Source organism: Cheilinus undulatus, linkage group 23 (assembly GCF_018320785.1).
Source record: "Cheilinus undulatus linkage group 23, ASM1832078v1, whole genome shotgun sequence".
NCBI classification, from domain to species: Eukaryota; Metazoa; Chordata; class Actinopteri; order Labriformes; family Labridae; genus Cheilinus; species Cheilinus undulatus.
The window spans coordinates 9,714,849-9,728,732 of NC_054887.1; the positions used below are offsets into that span (position 1 = coordinate 9,714,849).

Genomic DNA, 13,884 nt, shown 5'->3' on the forward strand with positions numbered 1-13,884 from the left:
TATCTTAACAATTGGTCTTCTTTGAGACTACAATTCCTGACTATAGTCTTGGCAGTTGTTCTGAGGTCTTAAGACACATCTCTCACTAGTTTTCTTTCCACAGTCTCTGGGATCTTTCTCTTCCTACCTCTGACAGGTTTGTCCTAGACTGTGTGGCTCTCTTTGAATTTCTTGATACTTCTCCCTCCAGTTCTTGACACTTGGAAACACTGTGATAACTTTGTATATCCTACTCCTTCTCTGAGCATCAACAATGTTTTTTCTCTAGTCTAAATTGATCTCTTATTTTTGTCATGATGCTCTCTCCAGTGACAGCTCAAACCCTTACTTAAGTTTTTTAGAGTGAGTAAATTGGAAGATAACTAGGGATGCATGATATTGGATTTTTGCCGATATCCGATATGCCGATATTTATAGATTCATTTTAGCCTATACTGATATTGATACCGATATTTAAATATGCTCTTCGGACAAGAAATTTCAGTCCTTTGGACACACTTTAGGTTTGAGGATGACCAAGAAAACAAACTTTAGTCCTTAAAAAAACACTTGAAAGTTTAAAGAATGAGGATAAATAAAGAAATAGATCTATACTGACATAGGTCTGTTAGTTCAGCCTAAAATTCCACTAATTTATCAGTATATATAGACAAAATTTACAGTCGATAAATGCTGAAATGCACAGACAAAATATCAGATGTGAATATCGGCAGAAATTTTGATATCTGCTGATACCGATATTTGCCTTTGTAAGCTAATATCTGCTGATACCGATATCAGACCGATAATATCGTGCATCCCTAAAGATAACCCTGTTTTAACTTGATTTTACAAGTTTTGAGCATTATCAAGTTAAAGCACATATAGCAATGCATTAGTTTGTCTTATGGCTTAATAAAAAGGTCAGTTCTAAAGTGGGCTAATAATTTTGACCCTAGTTATTGGTTTATATGAAATTATTTTGTTTCTGTGTGCAAAAATTAGATTCCTTGCTCTGTTTAACTTCATTTGGTAAAAAATTTCACAAAATCTGAAATTTCCATGGGGGGTCTAATAGTTTGGTCCTCCTCTGTATGAGTATTTCATTTTTGCCATTTATGAAAAATATCCTAATTCAAGTAAAATAGGTTCAAAATTGTTCCCCATTAAGACTAAACATTTCAAATAGATTATCTCATGGTCAATAAGCGAATTACTGTCAGTGGTTCTTACAATAGACAAACTTTTTACTGAACATCAAACCAAATTTTGATATAAATCATGTTTTACTCTACATCACGTGCGGATATAAATGTATATTTTAAAACCTGATATAGAGAGCTGTGGAAACAGTTGCATCCTGATTTTTTTGTGCATAGTTGTCACACTTAAATGTTCAGATCATCAAACAAATTTTAATAATAGACAAAGATAAGAGTAAACACAGAATTAAGTTATCGTGGCCTTTTTCACAGCACCATATTGCCCAGCTCTACTTCATATGGAGGACTTATCTGATGAGTCGTCTCCATTGTTATGCCTCCCACAGCATCATGTTTGAAACAAGGGGAGGTATTGTGGTGAACTCGCTCCTTGTATCTTTCTTCACATTTCTCCAGCTTCGGCTTCAAAGGTCAAGAATTTCTTGTGAGTCTTAACTTTAATCCAACATGGAAAAAGTGAAATCTGAACATCTTTCGCCCCAAGATGTGGAGAAACTAAATTTGCAGATGAAGAGCATGTGATTCGATCTAAGCTCCTGGTTTCCTGTTCATAGCGCTGGTGATGAGAAACTTTCAGAGATTTTAAAGGTGAGTTATTCAATATGTACAGGTTCTTCACAATAATATCATGGGTACATTTATTTTTCCATTATTCAAGTCATAAAGGAAAATATTTCAACCTGTTTTCAGTCTTAATCTTGAAGATTATGTCTTACAGCTCATTAAAATCAAAACCCAGTGTCAGAATATTAGAAACTTACAGAGGACCAATTAAAATTGATTTATAATGCAGAAATGCATCAGCCAATTGGTGACAGTAGTCTCACAATTAGTGTAATGGGGATCACCTTTTTTATTTTTTATTTAACCAGATAAAAACCCACTGAGATTAAGGGTGACCTGGCCAAGAGGTCAACAGCACATGTCATAAGAACAGTTACAAAGAAGTGACAGTACAGATTAAAACATACAATTTTAGAGGTGCAATAGTGTTAAAAAAAAAGTGCAGGAGCTATAACACAACAACAAACAATTTAAGATTTAAAAACACAGGCACTGTTAAATGGCCTCACGCTGTCTGTCCCTCAGGATAGAGTGGAAGGCTCCAAGTGGAATAACTTCGGAGTTTCAGTTCAGTCCGTAGAGTATTCCACGCCGAAGGGGCAGCAAAGCTGAAAGCTCTTTTTCCAGATTCAGTCCTTACCCGAGGAACAGATTAAACAAGTATAGTGCAAGAAGGCAAGGCATAGCAAATGCTTGTTTTCTGCAATAAAGCGCACAAATAGGACGTAATAAAGCCTAAAAGAGCCTTATAAATTAGGGTCAGCCGATGTGCACGCAGAGAAGGCAAGTTTGGTTTCATATAGAATTCACAATGGTGGGTGAGACGACTGCAGCCAGGGACAAATCTCTGTGCTGTAGCAATATTAAGTGATAATAAATATTATCAATAGACCTCGTATAGTATTGATAATAACAGGGCACCACCTTTTAAATGGATTGGTTATTTAATAACCAATAAAAAAATGTAATTATTAATGAATTAACTGATTATTAAGAATCAATCTCATACCTCAAGTTGAGTCCTCGTGACAGTGACTCCACTTCCCAACTTAATAAAAATTTCTGGATGACTGTCGTTCTGAAGATTTATTATTAAATCACAGAAATAAAATGTATATATCACATGGCTAATATGAATAAAATGTGAGTAGATAAACAGGAAATGACTGAATGTGATAATAAAGGAATGATGCTAATCTAGTTTGATGGAGAGTGGATGATTTGAAAATAAAGAAAAAGATCATTAACAGCGCAGAATTTGGGCTGTAAATTTGGAAAAAATAGATCTGAATGAATTGTTTTAATGGAACTGTCGGAGACGCTGTCAACCCTGATGAGATGGATCAGAATTCCTCTGTTTGCCGTAGAGGAAGGATGAGGAGATGAACTGTCTGGGATGAGGTGCTAAAAGCCTGGAGCTCCGACTGGAGACATTTGGATGATGGACTCAAATAAAGCACGTCCCCTTAGTCAAGAAGGGGCAAAAAGGTCGCTGTTACTAATTTCTCTCTGATCCTGAGAGAGAAGCTGGTTCTATTTCTGAAAAAGAATCCAAGCTTCACCTGAAGTTTAGTGACTAGATTATTTTAAATGAAAGCTCCTGGTCTAGGGTAAAACCCAAGTACTTGTAATTCAAAACCTGCTCTATAGGTTTTCTTTTGTAATGTTCTGTGGTAGCACCTTTGTATGAGGGGAAACCATTAGCTTAGTTTTATCTGTGTTTAAAACCAATTTAAGATCATATAAATGAGGCTGGATAACATTAAAAGCAAACAGCCAAACAGCTAAGCTGACAAGCCAGATGGATTTGTTTCACACATCCATCTGGTAAACCTTCCATAGACAGCATTTGGAAAAGGGCAGAGCCTTTGAAAAAGAACTTGGAGGGTGATTGGCTGAATGTTCTGTCACATCTTTGCTGGCCAATCAGAGCTACAAATCACGTGACATCATAGCCCAAAACCGAGGTGTGCCGCTACCGGCGAGTAAACTCCATAGAGAGCTGCAGAGCAGGAACCATGGCGACTGTAGACATGTCAGTACACCACTTTTGTTGTTTTTTGAAAAGAATACAACTCAATGCTGTTCTTTTTTCCTCTTTAACGAAGAAATGTCGTAAACTTCTGATAAAACTGGCGCTTTAGCAGCATCCATGCGAATGTCTTCCACCATCTGCCTCTTGTTGCCGCTTGCTTGCATCGACTCTGCCACACACGAAAGTACTGCCCCTTGACACTGATTGGTCTTATCACTTACTAACCGGGCCCAAACGATTCAGATGGGAGCTTTGCAAGATAGATTTTCCAGTAAGAAACACAGAAATGGGCGAATCAATCTGCTTTGCAGGCAAACCAATTTTTAAATATTGTGAAAAGTGAAAAGGGACTTGTTTAAAAAATGGTGGATTTTTGGCCAGAAAAAGTGAAACAGGCGGCGGGTGGTTGTTTTTGGTCAAATATTTACATCAGCAGGTCCTGGTCATGGTATTTTGTGTCGAATTTGGAGTTGTTTAAAAAATGGAAGTCTCTGGCCCGAATCTGCCAGCAGGTCCACAGGGGAATTTTTTTGTCCAAATTCAGCAACAGGGTTGCCTTTTTTGTAATTACTGAACACATGACCATTACTTTTGTTTAAAATGTCTACACTGTGTAAAATGTTTGGAGTTTGTTTTATGACTGAAGTATAAACATACTCCCATTTTGACTGTTATTGTTCAGACTATATATTCTTGTACTATTAATTAGTACTATTATTTGTATTATTAATTAATATTACTGGTATTGTGTTTTGGATATACTGTTTCGATTTCTGAGTAATTGATTAATATGGCAACACATCAGGGCTCTGTATTTACTTTGACATGTGAGACAGTCCTTTGAGTTCTGCTTCACTGATTAAGTGGGGGGACTTTAAGACAGATAGGGGTGGAGTTTTTCTGCGTTCACACACCATTTATCAGTAAAGGGATAAAGTTCTATACTCAGGTTCTTGCTTTGTGTAAAAGACTAACTCTGTTAGAAATTATTTTTCCCTCTCATCAAGTTCTTAAAATGCCCAGGAGGTAACATGACTTTTGTGCCTGTTCAGTGAGGAATACTTTAATAATAAAAAGAGACTCCAGTACAACATGACAAGTTTATTCAATTTTATTAAGCAATACTGTTCACTTACATTCTCCTCTTTCTCCAGTGTAAATTTCATATTCAATAAATTTTCTTTTCAAAAATCATCATACTGAACATGGTGGAATCCCTCGTGGAGTTAACATTCACCCGATTAGGGAACCAAATAAAAAGGAACACAGCATTACGATCTGCAGGGTAAATAAAGGGTGACCTCTACTGTGCCTTTAACTACTTCCCTCTGTAAACTGAAGACACATATACACACGTCCTCGGCATTCATAAAAACTCAGATACTAGACAGACATTACTCCGATTCTGATCGATAACGGGAAAAAAAAAATCACAGGTGAGGATTTCTTGCACACAGGGATTGGTCACAACAGATTCTTTTAAAACAAAGTGCTTGATTGACCGCTCGCTTGACAGAGGAAACAAAAGTTTGGAAAAAAAAAAAAACTGCAACAAAGTGGAAAATTACAGCTCCTAAGAGATTGTTTTTAAAAGAAGAGAGGGCAAAAAGGACCAGCTCTACACATATAAGCTAAAATGGTACGGGAGGCGATGAAAAACAGGTCTGATTAATTAAGGCAGGCTTTCTGTAAGGCGTTAAAAAAGTCCATTGCTGTAAGATCTCAAAGGAGTTAGTCCAAAGTGTCTCAGTGTGGCTTTGAGTGAAGACATCATCCTGAGTGCAGTGTGTGAACGGGACACAGTTGTCCATGTTTATGTGTTTTTATGGGCATGTAGGTGTGTGTTGTATCGGTGTTGGTGTATGCTTTGGGTTTGCCACATTGCTAGGCTGGGTGCTCCTGGGTTTCCTTATACCACACCACCTTTTTTGGAACTGCAACAAAAGAAAAAGGAAATAGGTTAGCTGTATGAAAAAGTGCTGTGAACATCAGAAACTCCTGTAGGGATGTACTTTGATGCCTAGTGTGTCAAGCCCAAGGCCAGAGTTTTTAGGCTGCGTTCACACTGCAGGCCTTAATGCTCATTTGTGATCTTTTCTCAGATCTGATTTTTTTGTTTGCCTGTTCACACCTGCAGTCAACTTCCAAAAGATTAGATACGCATCTGGTTTAGAACCACATTCGAAAATGGCCTGATTCTGACTCGAAAAGGTCAGATTCAATGTGACTTGCGCAGTTCACACTGTCAGAAAAAAATCAGATAGGAGTCACATGTGAGCAAAAAAATCAGATTCAGGTCACTTTTAACTGCAGTGTGAATGTAGCCTTAGAGTCATGAAACCTGGCGAGATCACCATGCTAACCAAACTCAGTAATGGCTAAAAATAATCTGTAAGGTTTTGTTGTTTGAGGAATATTACTTAGGAGTGCTCTCCATTGGGTCAGGGCTCCAGACTAACTTCTTTTTTTACTAGGAGCACAGTGGCACTAACTTTAAATTAGGGGCGCACACTGTAAATCAACTTGCAAAGTAAATATTCACATTTCCTCTCATTTTCACTGTATTACTGTGGAATTGCACTTTCATTACACAGGCCACGGCACATTTTATGTTTCAGACTGGCATTTGTGTTTGCTCAAAGTGTCGTGTTTTAATTTTGTAGTGCCAGTATTATCAGCAAATTTCATGTTCCCTGGACCCTGCATGTTGTGGGTATTGACAGCAGAATTTGCAGTTCATTTAATTCGTCTCCCTGAAATACCTCAGCCAGGTGAACCCACGCAGCCACTCACCCCAAAAAACAGAATTTCCTGCCTTTTTATGCCATGATCGTTTCCTCACAAAACGAGTCAGACTCATTATCAGGATTTGTCTCCTCTGGCACACTAGTTTTAGTGGGGAGAAAGTAAGCACTGATAGTCCTCTTTGCAATTGTTCATTGTTTACAAGATTTATGTGAAACCTGTAGATTCGTGCGATAACCCCAAGACTCGCCTCTTTTCACACATTAGCCAATCACAGTGGTCATTAATTTATGTAAACGCCCACTGTTTAACATTTTTGGAAATTTGGATAGCAATTTGTCTTCAAAGATATTGGTGGGTCCTGAGGCTAGAGCAGTTGAGAACCACTGCTTTAGACTACAGGACTTCGTAAAATCTCAAGTCTGTCGGACCCAAGTTTGAAGCCTTTGAGGGGTGAGTAGGTCTTCACAGACACATCTCTTTTTCTCTGTGACTCTCTGGTGTGGTGAGGGCGTAAGGTAAAATAGCTTGTAGCTTGGGTGAGTTTCTTGTAGGTTCAACATGTCGCACTGTACTGCCCCATGTTGAGCTACGTGATGTTTGCCTGTGTTTCATGCAGCTGCTTTGACTTGTTTGTTTTGTTTAGGAGGCGGCAGAGGGGGAACATATTCCCCTGATACACATTCTTCTTTCTAAAATGAACAGCAATTCAGTCAAATTCATTCAATTTCTGTGATTACCGCTTTAAATTGTAATTTTGTTTTTATTGGCCAATTCCGTCCACGATTCTGTTAACGGAGAAATCAAAGTGCCCTAAATAAGGGGAGAACTCAGTTTTGTGTAAGGTGCTTTAAATGCCTAAATATAAACACAGTGAGTACTATGTATGCATCTATAAAACAGATGACTATAAAACATCTAAAGGCCATGTTTACACTTCTAAAGATAAGACCATTTCAAACACCAGAAGCACAGTGACAACCCAGATTGGTTAACAATATTGACTTACCTTTTTTCTGTTTGTTACAAAGAATATTCCATTCTGTGAAGAGGAAAAACAACACTATTAGACCTGATGAAATAAAATAAAGTGGCATCAAAAATCTGCAAGGACAGGGCCCATACACCTCCTGGCAGCTCTCACCTCTACTGTGATAGTTCAAAGCCTCCACTAGATGGCGACAACTAAGCAGCAGCTTTCCATTGCTCTCATCCACATCTGAGCGCGTGGCGGGGCTAACGGAGGTAGTGACAGGTGAAGCCGTTTCTTCTGGAGGCTGGAGGGCGAGAACTGTCTCGTCTGGCGTCTGTTGGGCATCTGTAGACTGTGGAGGGAGGGGGTTGGCGTTTGGGTGAGTGTTGGAGCCGTCTGAGGCGGACCTCGCCTCACTGATGAAACTGAGACCCCACTGGTTCTGTAGCAGAACACCGATGGCTGGGCGGTCCTCCTCCAGCGCTCCGGTTGCTGCTCCAGCCTTCACCTTGGATGCGTAGCTGACGGCGGGCTGCAGCTTGGCGGGGCTGTCCTGCACCGGGAAGGCAGGTGGGGGCTTAAGCAGAGAAAGACTGTCCTCCACCCACCTCTCCTTTGGGCTAACCTTCTGTGGACGACTGACACCCTTCTGACTCTCCCTGCGGAGGCTGCGGCCTTTGTGCTGCTGGCCCTTGCGTTCTTTTTCCCTACGGTAGCTGAAGGTGTGCGTGTGACCGGGTGCAATGAGGTCACCTTCAGGCGAAAGCTGACGGGGCTGTTGGTCAACTCCAGAGATGCAGCCTCCACCTCCTCCTCCACAGTTTCCTGAGCCGGGGGACAGGCGTCGGTTGCGGATGTGTGGCTCAGAGTTGGTGGCTGAAACAAGGACTGCTGGGTCACAAAGAGTATCGGACTCGCACACAGTGTTGCTGACTTCCCATGAACCTGAAATGAAAGTGACAAAGTATTGGTCAAATATCTGCTGGTGACAAAAAACTATGAGGGGTTTATTTCAGTGATTGTTGTTCAAGAACAAGGTTAAAGTTATCAATAATCCATCCCAATGAATCTAATGTCATTCTTTGGTCAAGTGAAGTCTACAAAACAGCACTGTGGTATTATCACAAAAGGTAAATATGTAAAACAGAGAGAGCAACAATCTTTCTAGAAAGTTGAGCCAAAGAGCCAGGGTCTGGTGTATGGGAGTCAAGGATGTCTCGTCAAGACATGGAAACATCACTATGCTTTACCTTATTTGTTGACTTAGTGCTCATTTTCATAGGTTTTCTTGTTTTTCTATTACAGGGCAATTTTCCCCAGTGTAGAGTCACCACTCAAATTACAAGTTGCTCTGACCAGGTCATGTTTCTTAAATTAAGAAGTCTCAAAAACTACACTCCGAGTGGTCTACATACCAAGTATTACATGATTGTTTTCTTTAAATGTATGTTTTTCACACATCGAGGGAGAAAAGCTGTTAAAAGAGAGCCATCCATCATGCTCCACTTTGCATCAGAGCAATGAGGCTGGATAGCTCAGTGGTTTAGATTGGGTACAAATCCCAGTCAGAGCAGAAGTATCTAGTGTGGGCCCTTGGGCAAGGTCCTCTCGCCAGGAACGTCCCCAGATGCAAGTCGTTTTGGATAAAAGCATCTGCTAAATTACATTGTGACAATGATACATCACAGGTGGGACTGAATGAAGGAGTGAGCATGGTATGCATTTACACACAGGTAGTGGAAAATCAAGCAAATAATAAATTAATCATCCATTCTAAATCAACTCAGTTTACCATTAACGCCATCTGTTAGACTTGTGATCTCCAAAAAGCTCCATACATTCAGTGCACAGTGATGTCTGTGTCCTCACTGCTCTGCATATCATAAATAAACAGGCCACGTCTGTAATACATGCTTCTATGACCTCATCTTAACAGATTTCAGTCATCAAAACAACTGAAACATTATCATAAAAGCCCAACTGTGTGTCAACACACCAACAGTAAATAGAAAGCTGAGATGTTAATGGTAATAGAAATGGTAATCTTTTTTTCAAGATGGGGAAAAACATGTTTGACAGTCACGATTTTGACTAAATAACATAATATGCTGTTAATCTACACCTGTTTGTATGATTCATGTTCCAGTTGTCTGTGGCTGTTCTGGAATTGTCTGTCACACTCTTGCTTAAACTTCATGTAATCATTGTAAATTTTTGCCTCACAAATAAACTGATAAGCACACTCTGTGTCTCTGAACAAGTGGTTCATATTACACTCTCCACTTGGCATAGATCCATAAAGATCTTTGAACTTCAATATAAACAAACATCAGTGCCTGATGACACATTTTCATGTGACTTTACAGAACCGGTAGGTTTTACTGTTTGCCAACTTATGCTGAAAAGAACAAGGTGACGCGGTACAGAATAGAAGAGGGTGGAGTAGTTGGAGAATCATCTCACATGACAGGCTGTGTATCACAAACAACTCTAACTCATAGGCAATCACTAAATACACCATCAGAGCACCAATATTTGGCAAAACTTTGCCGTTTCTGCTTTGGATCTAGCCATATCATCAGATGTTGAACATGTAAGTATTAGACAGTTTGAAAATCATTTATTGGCAGTGAAACCATGAAAACATGCCATCTAATATGAATAGGAATAAAATGAACCATGCAAAGTTAAATATAAAAAGGGCCTGTTTGAAAATGTGGGGAAAAAAAACATCTAAACAACCTAAAAAGTTTACCTCCTGACTGAATTCTTTCTTTGCATACATTCCATTGTGGTATACATACAAGACACATACTCTGGATGGTGCTGTCATTCACCCCCATGGATAGCTAACAGATGCTCAAACTCTGTTTCTCCTTCTTTCAGCTATCAGGCAGCTGAACGTTGAGAGTTGAAGCTGACTTGTTGTCAGTGCTTACTCTGGGTCTTAGGTGTGTCTTACTGCTTTATGCATTTTGGCATTGTATTTAATGTATCCATTGGCGTTCCCATGTTTTTAGCAAACGTGTTGTAACTGACTAGTAAATGTGATTGTCTAAATGCTGCTGTGAAGGTTCCCTCGTTTTTATTCCTTTGCTTGTGTTTGATGTCTTTTAATAAGGATTGGAAGGCTGTAAATATGTATTACTGTCTCTTAACAAAATCATACAACTAAAAATACAAAATTAAAAATATAACACATTAATGCACTACCAAAACTTAATTTACCCTCAAAACTCCACCAATGATCCAAACAATAGCGGATTGGTTGTTTACAATATCCCAGGAACCATAAGCGGGCCTCTATGAGGGAAAATCGCGATCAACTGACAGCTTCTGGCATTTACATCCCCTCCAAAACATTTTTAATCCAGGTACAAAGTGCTGTGTTTATTCCAAGCTTTGATACCACAAATCCATGATAATTAATATTTATTAAAATTTTTGGTGCAAAAACTTAGCGGTGTTGCTGTCAGTTTTACACAGGAAGTTCCCAAAAAAAACCAAAAAAAAAACCACTTTGCTGTTTATCCTTTGGCCAATCACGAACCTTAAAATTCTTTTCTATTGTTTTAATGATGGTAGCGACCAATCAGGTTGAAACGAGAAATTCATGTGCGTAAAATGTGAATTGATTTTGCAGAGATAAATAATAGATTCTGTTGTGTTTGTCAGCAAGTTATTTTTGTCTCCCAATAGACAAGGCCCGTAAGAAGCTGATGTGAAAACAGCTTGTTATTGCTGATCTGGGTGTGATTAGTACAAGTTAAGAGGAGATTCATTTTCCATGTTGTTCTTTTACTTGGTCTTTCTGGTCATGTAACTTTTGATATGATCATCTGACATCCTTGCATCACACATATTCTGATAGTACAGGTTGACCTAAAAAATAGACATCTATAACTAGATTGTGCTTTAAAGGGTAGAGATTCTACAAGCACTTTCACATAAAGAATACAGGTAAACCAAAAAAATGGAGAATAAGTGCCTCGGGTTCTCAAGGGTTAATACAAAATACAGTGCTGAAAATACTAATACACATTATATGCACTTCCAAAAAAATGGTCATGGATGTTGAAAGTCCAATAGCGCAGCAGAGATATGTTGGTCTCTTTTCAGTGCCCTAGGCACAAACTAGCATTATTTCCGTCGCTTATTTAACCACTTGAGACATTTTTTATTTAGTTTAAGTCTTCCCCGTGGGGGACGGGTAGTTTATTAATCGTGTAGTCATGGTTATAGTCGACAGAACAAACAATTTCTCAATACAGTCCTGCATTTGTGTACTGAACTCCTAGTTTAGATATCAATCTGACTCACAAAGCGGTCATAACAACTTGCTGATTACTGCAGAGTGATTAAAGCCCAAGTTATCTCAAAATATTTCCGTTGTAACAATGATGTCCTAAAGGAGTAACTCCCGGTGATTTACACCCTTTAGAAGATGAAGTATTACACATTTAAGGACCCAGTCATCGTGAAACAAACACCCACGGCCTATGAAGCGTGCCCGCTCCCTAGCGCCACATTTCAAAAACACTGGTGAGGTCTCAAACCCTACGAAGCCCTCCTGAGACATAAACAGAAATGTCCAGAGACTAGTAGACTTTTATATACTTGCTTTCAGACAGACGTATAAAGTGTTGGGTTTGATTACATCTGTTTAAATTCAAGAAAACGCTTCCAATTGAGTAAGCTATGTTGGCAGCTAACAAGACAGAGAAGCTTCTTTACATACCAGCACCGGTGTTAGCAAACTTTAATTAGCAACGTCACGGTGCCACGACGTAAACTCGACGAATTTCTCTTTCTGCGATCACAGAAGAGGGAATAAAGTTCAACGACATCTTAATAATGAGCGCTGTCGCCGCGAAAAAGGCGTAATATTCACTGTATGGTGACACTTTGAGCTCGTTAGCATGTTAGCTGAAGTCAAAGTTTCGTAACCCTCATTCAAAGCGGCTATCATCGATACCGCTAGCATGGTGGCTAACGCCGTCGGCAGGGCAACAAACGGCAGTTCTGAAAGTGAGGAATGTACCTCATAAATCACATAAAGTTTTAAAAACTTACCGGTTTTGATATGCATGTCTTTTCGTTAGATGTGTCGTTGGAGATAACCGTTGGGTAACTTTTGTTTACAGCGTTATGAAGACGTCGGCTCACCGCCTGGATGTGGAGTCTTGTGTGGACACCCGGAAGCGACACGAGAATGTGGGTGGAACAGGAAGTCCTAGCAGATAAACGGTCCGGCGGCAAACTTGGAGGGAATTCTGAGATTCAAACCTTTCAAATCCTACAATGGAGTTACCAATGACGGTGCATCATGGCCACAAACAAAGAATAACTAACGTAAAATGAAGAGTATCCGTTGGTTAAAAAATGTATTAAGATTTTTTTTTTAAAATGTTTTTAGTCGTAAATCTACGAGATACCAAACTCAGAGAATGTAAAAAGTCGTGAATTTATGAGAGAATAAAATAGATTTTTTCATGTAAAAAGTCGTAGGTTTGATTTCATAAACTCCAAATTTTCAAGTTTGAAATTTCAAAAATGAACATAATAGAGTTTAAGTTAAAGTCCCTGTAAAGTGATACAAAAAAAATAAATTTTTAGGTTTGTTGTACGACATGCCATTGTGTTCTGAGCCACCAGGCCAGATTTGAGTCCAGATGCTTTATGAACCTTAAGAAAATATTCTATCCTGAACATTATTCTAATCCTTTGAAATTTTATATTCACAATTCAGTTTATCCTTCCACATAGTTATTTTGTTATTGTATTCATTTATTCCATTCTTCTTTAATTTTGTCCTGACTGTGTTTATTTTTGTATACATTTCTAAGATGTCAACACCATACTGTTTTTAACTTTTGGTTAAAAAAAAAAATGATTAAAAAAAAAACTTGGGGGGCTCTACGATCCCATTTCCTCTACAGTTTTACTCCACACTGCTCCACCTTGTGGACCAATAGACAAACTGCAATTAACAAGAAAACCTTATTCAACCATCACCAGTTAACCCTGACACTGACCTAATGGATAATCATGGTTCTTTTCTATAATTGAACACTTTCAAGGAAAAATACGATTAACAGCATTCTTCCACAGAATTCAACAGATGCAAATTATACAAAATGCAGTTGCTTTCTCAAAGGTACACAATTTTCAGCCAGCTATAAAATTGACCAATTACCTATCAATAATGAGAAATCTAACAATAAGATTATAGTGAGAAGGTTGAAAGGTATATCTAATAATTATACAAAATGTTCAAGCAACAGACCAAGTTACATAAATTATTACATTACATATATAAGGGTGTCTGAAAACAAGTTGAATTCCTTGGTAATTTGAGATGAAAA

At 38.7% G+C, this 13,884-nt stretch overlaps 1 protein-coding gene across 1 annotated transcript; it reads right to left on the reverse strand.

Moving 5' to 3' along the window:
- Nucleotides 1-4,897: 4,897 nt before the first annotated feature.
- si:ch211-214j24.10 (uncharacterized protein LOC558894 homolog) lies at nt 4,898-12,832 on the reverse strand. The gene is made up of 4 exons (XM_041781368.1): nt 12,593-12,832; nt 7,691-8,464; nt 7,556-7,588; nt 4,898-5,735 (listed from the first exon to the last, which is right to left on the reverse strand). Exons 1-4 carry the CDS (start codon nt 12,606-12,608, stop codon nt 5,686-5,688), a joined length of 873 nt encoding a protein of 290 aa, XP_041637302.1. The 5' UTR covers nt 12,609-12,832; the 3' UTR covers nt 4,898-5,685.
- Between the last annotated feature and the right edge of the window lie 1,052 nt (nt 12,833-13,884).

Coding starts and splice junctions, on each gene's coding strand:
- si:ch211-214j24.10 (XM_041781368.1), bottom strand. Junction 7,589..7,690: donor TTTGAACTATCACAGTAGAG/GTGAGAGCTGCC, acceptor TCCTCTTCACAG/AATGGAATATTCTTTGTAAC. Junction 5,736..7,555: donor TTGTAACAAACAGAAAAAAG/GTAAGTCAATAT, acceptor CTTTTGTTGCAG/TTCCAAAAAAGGTGGTGTGG.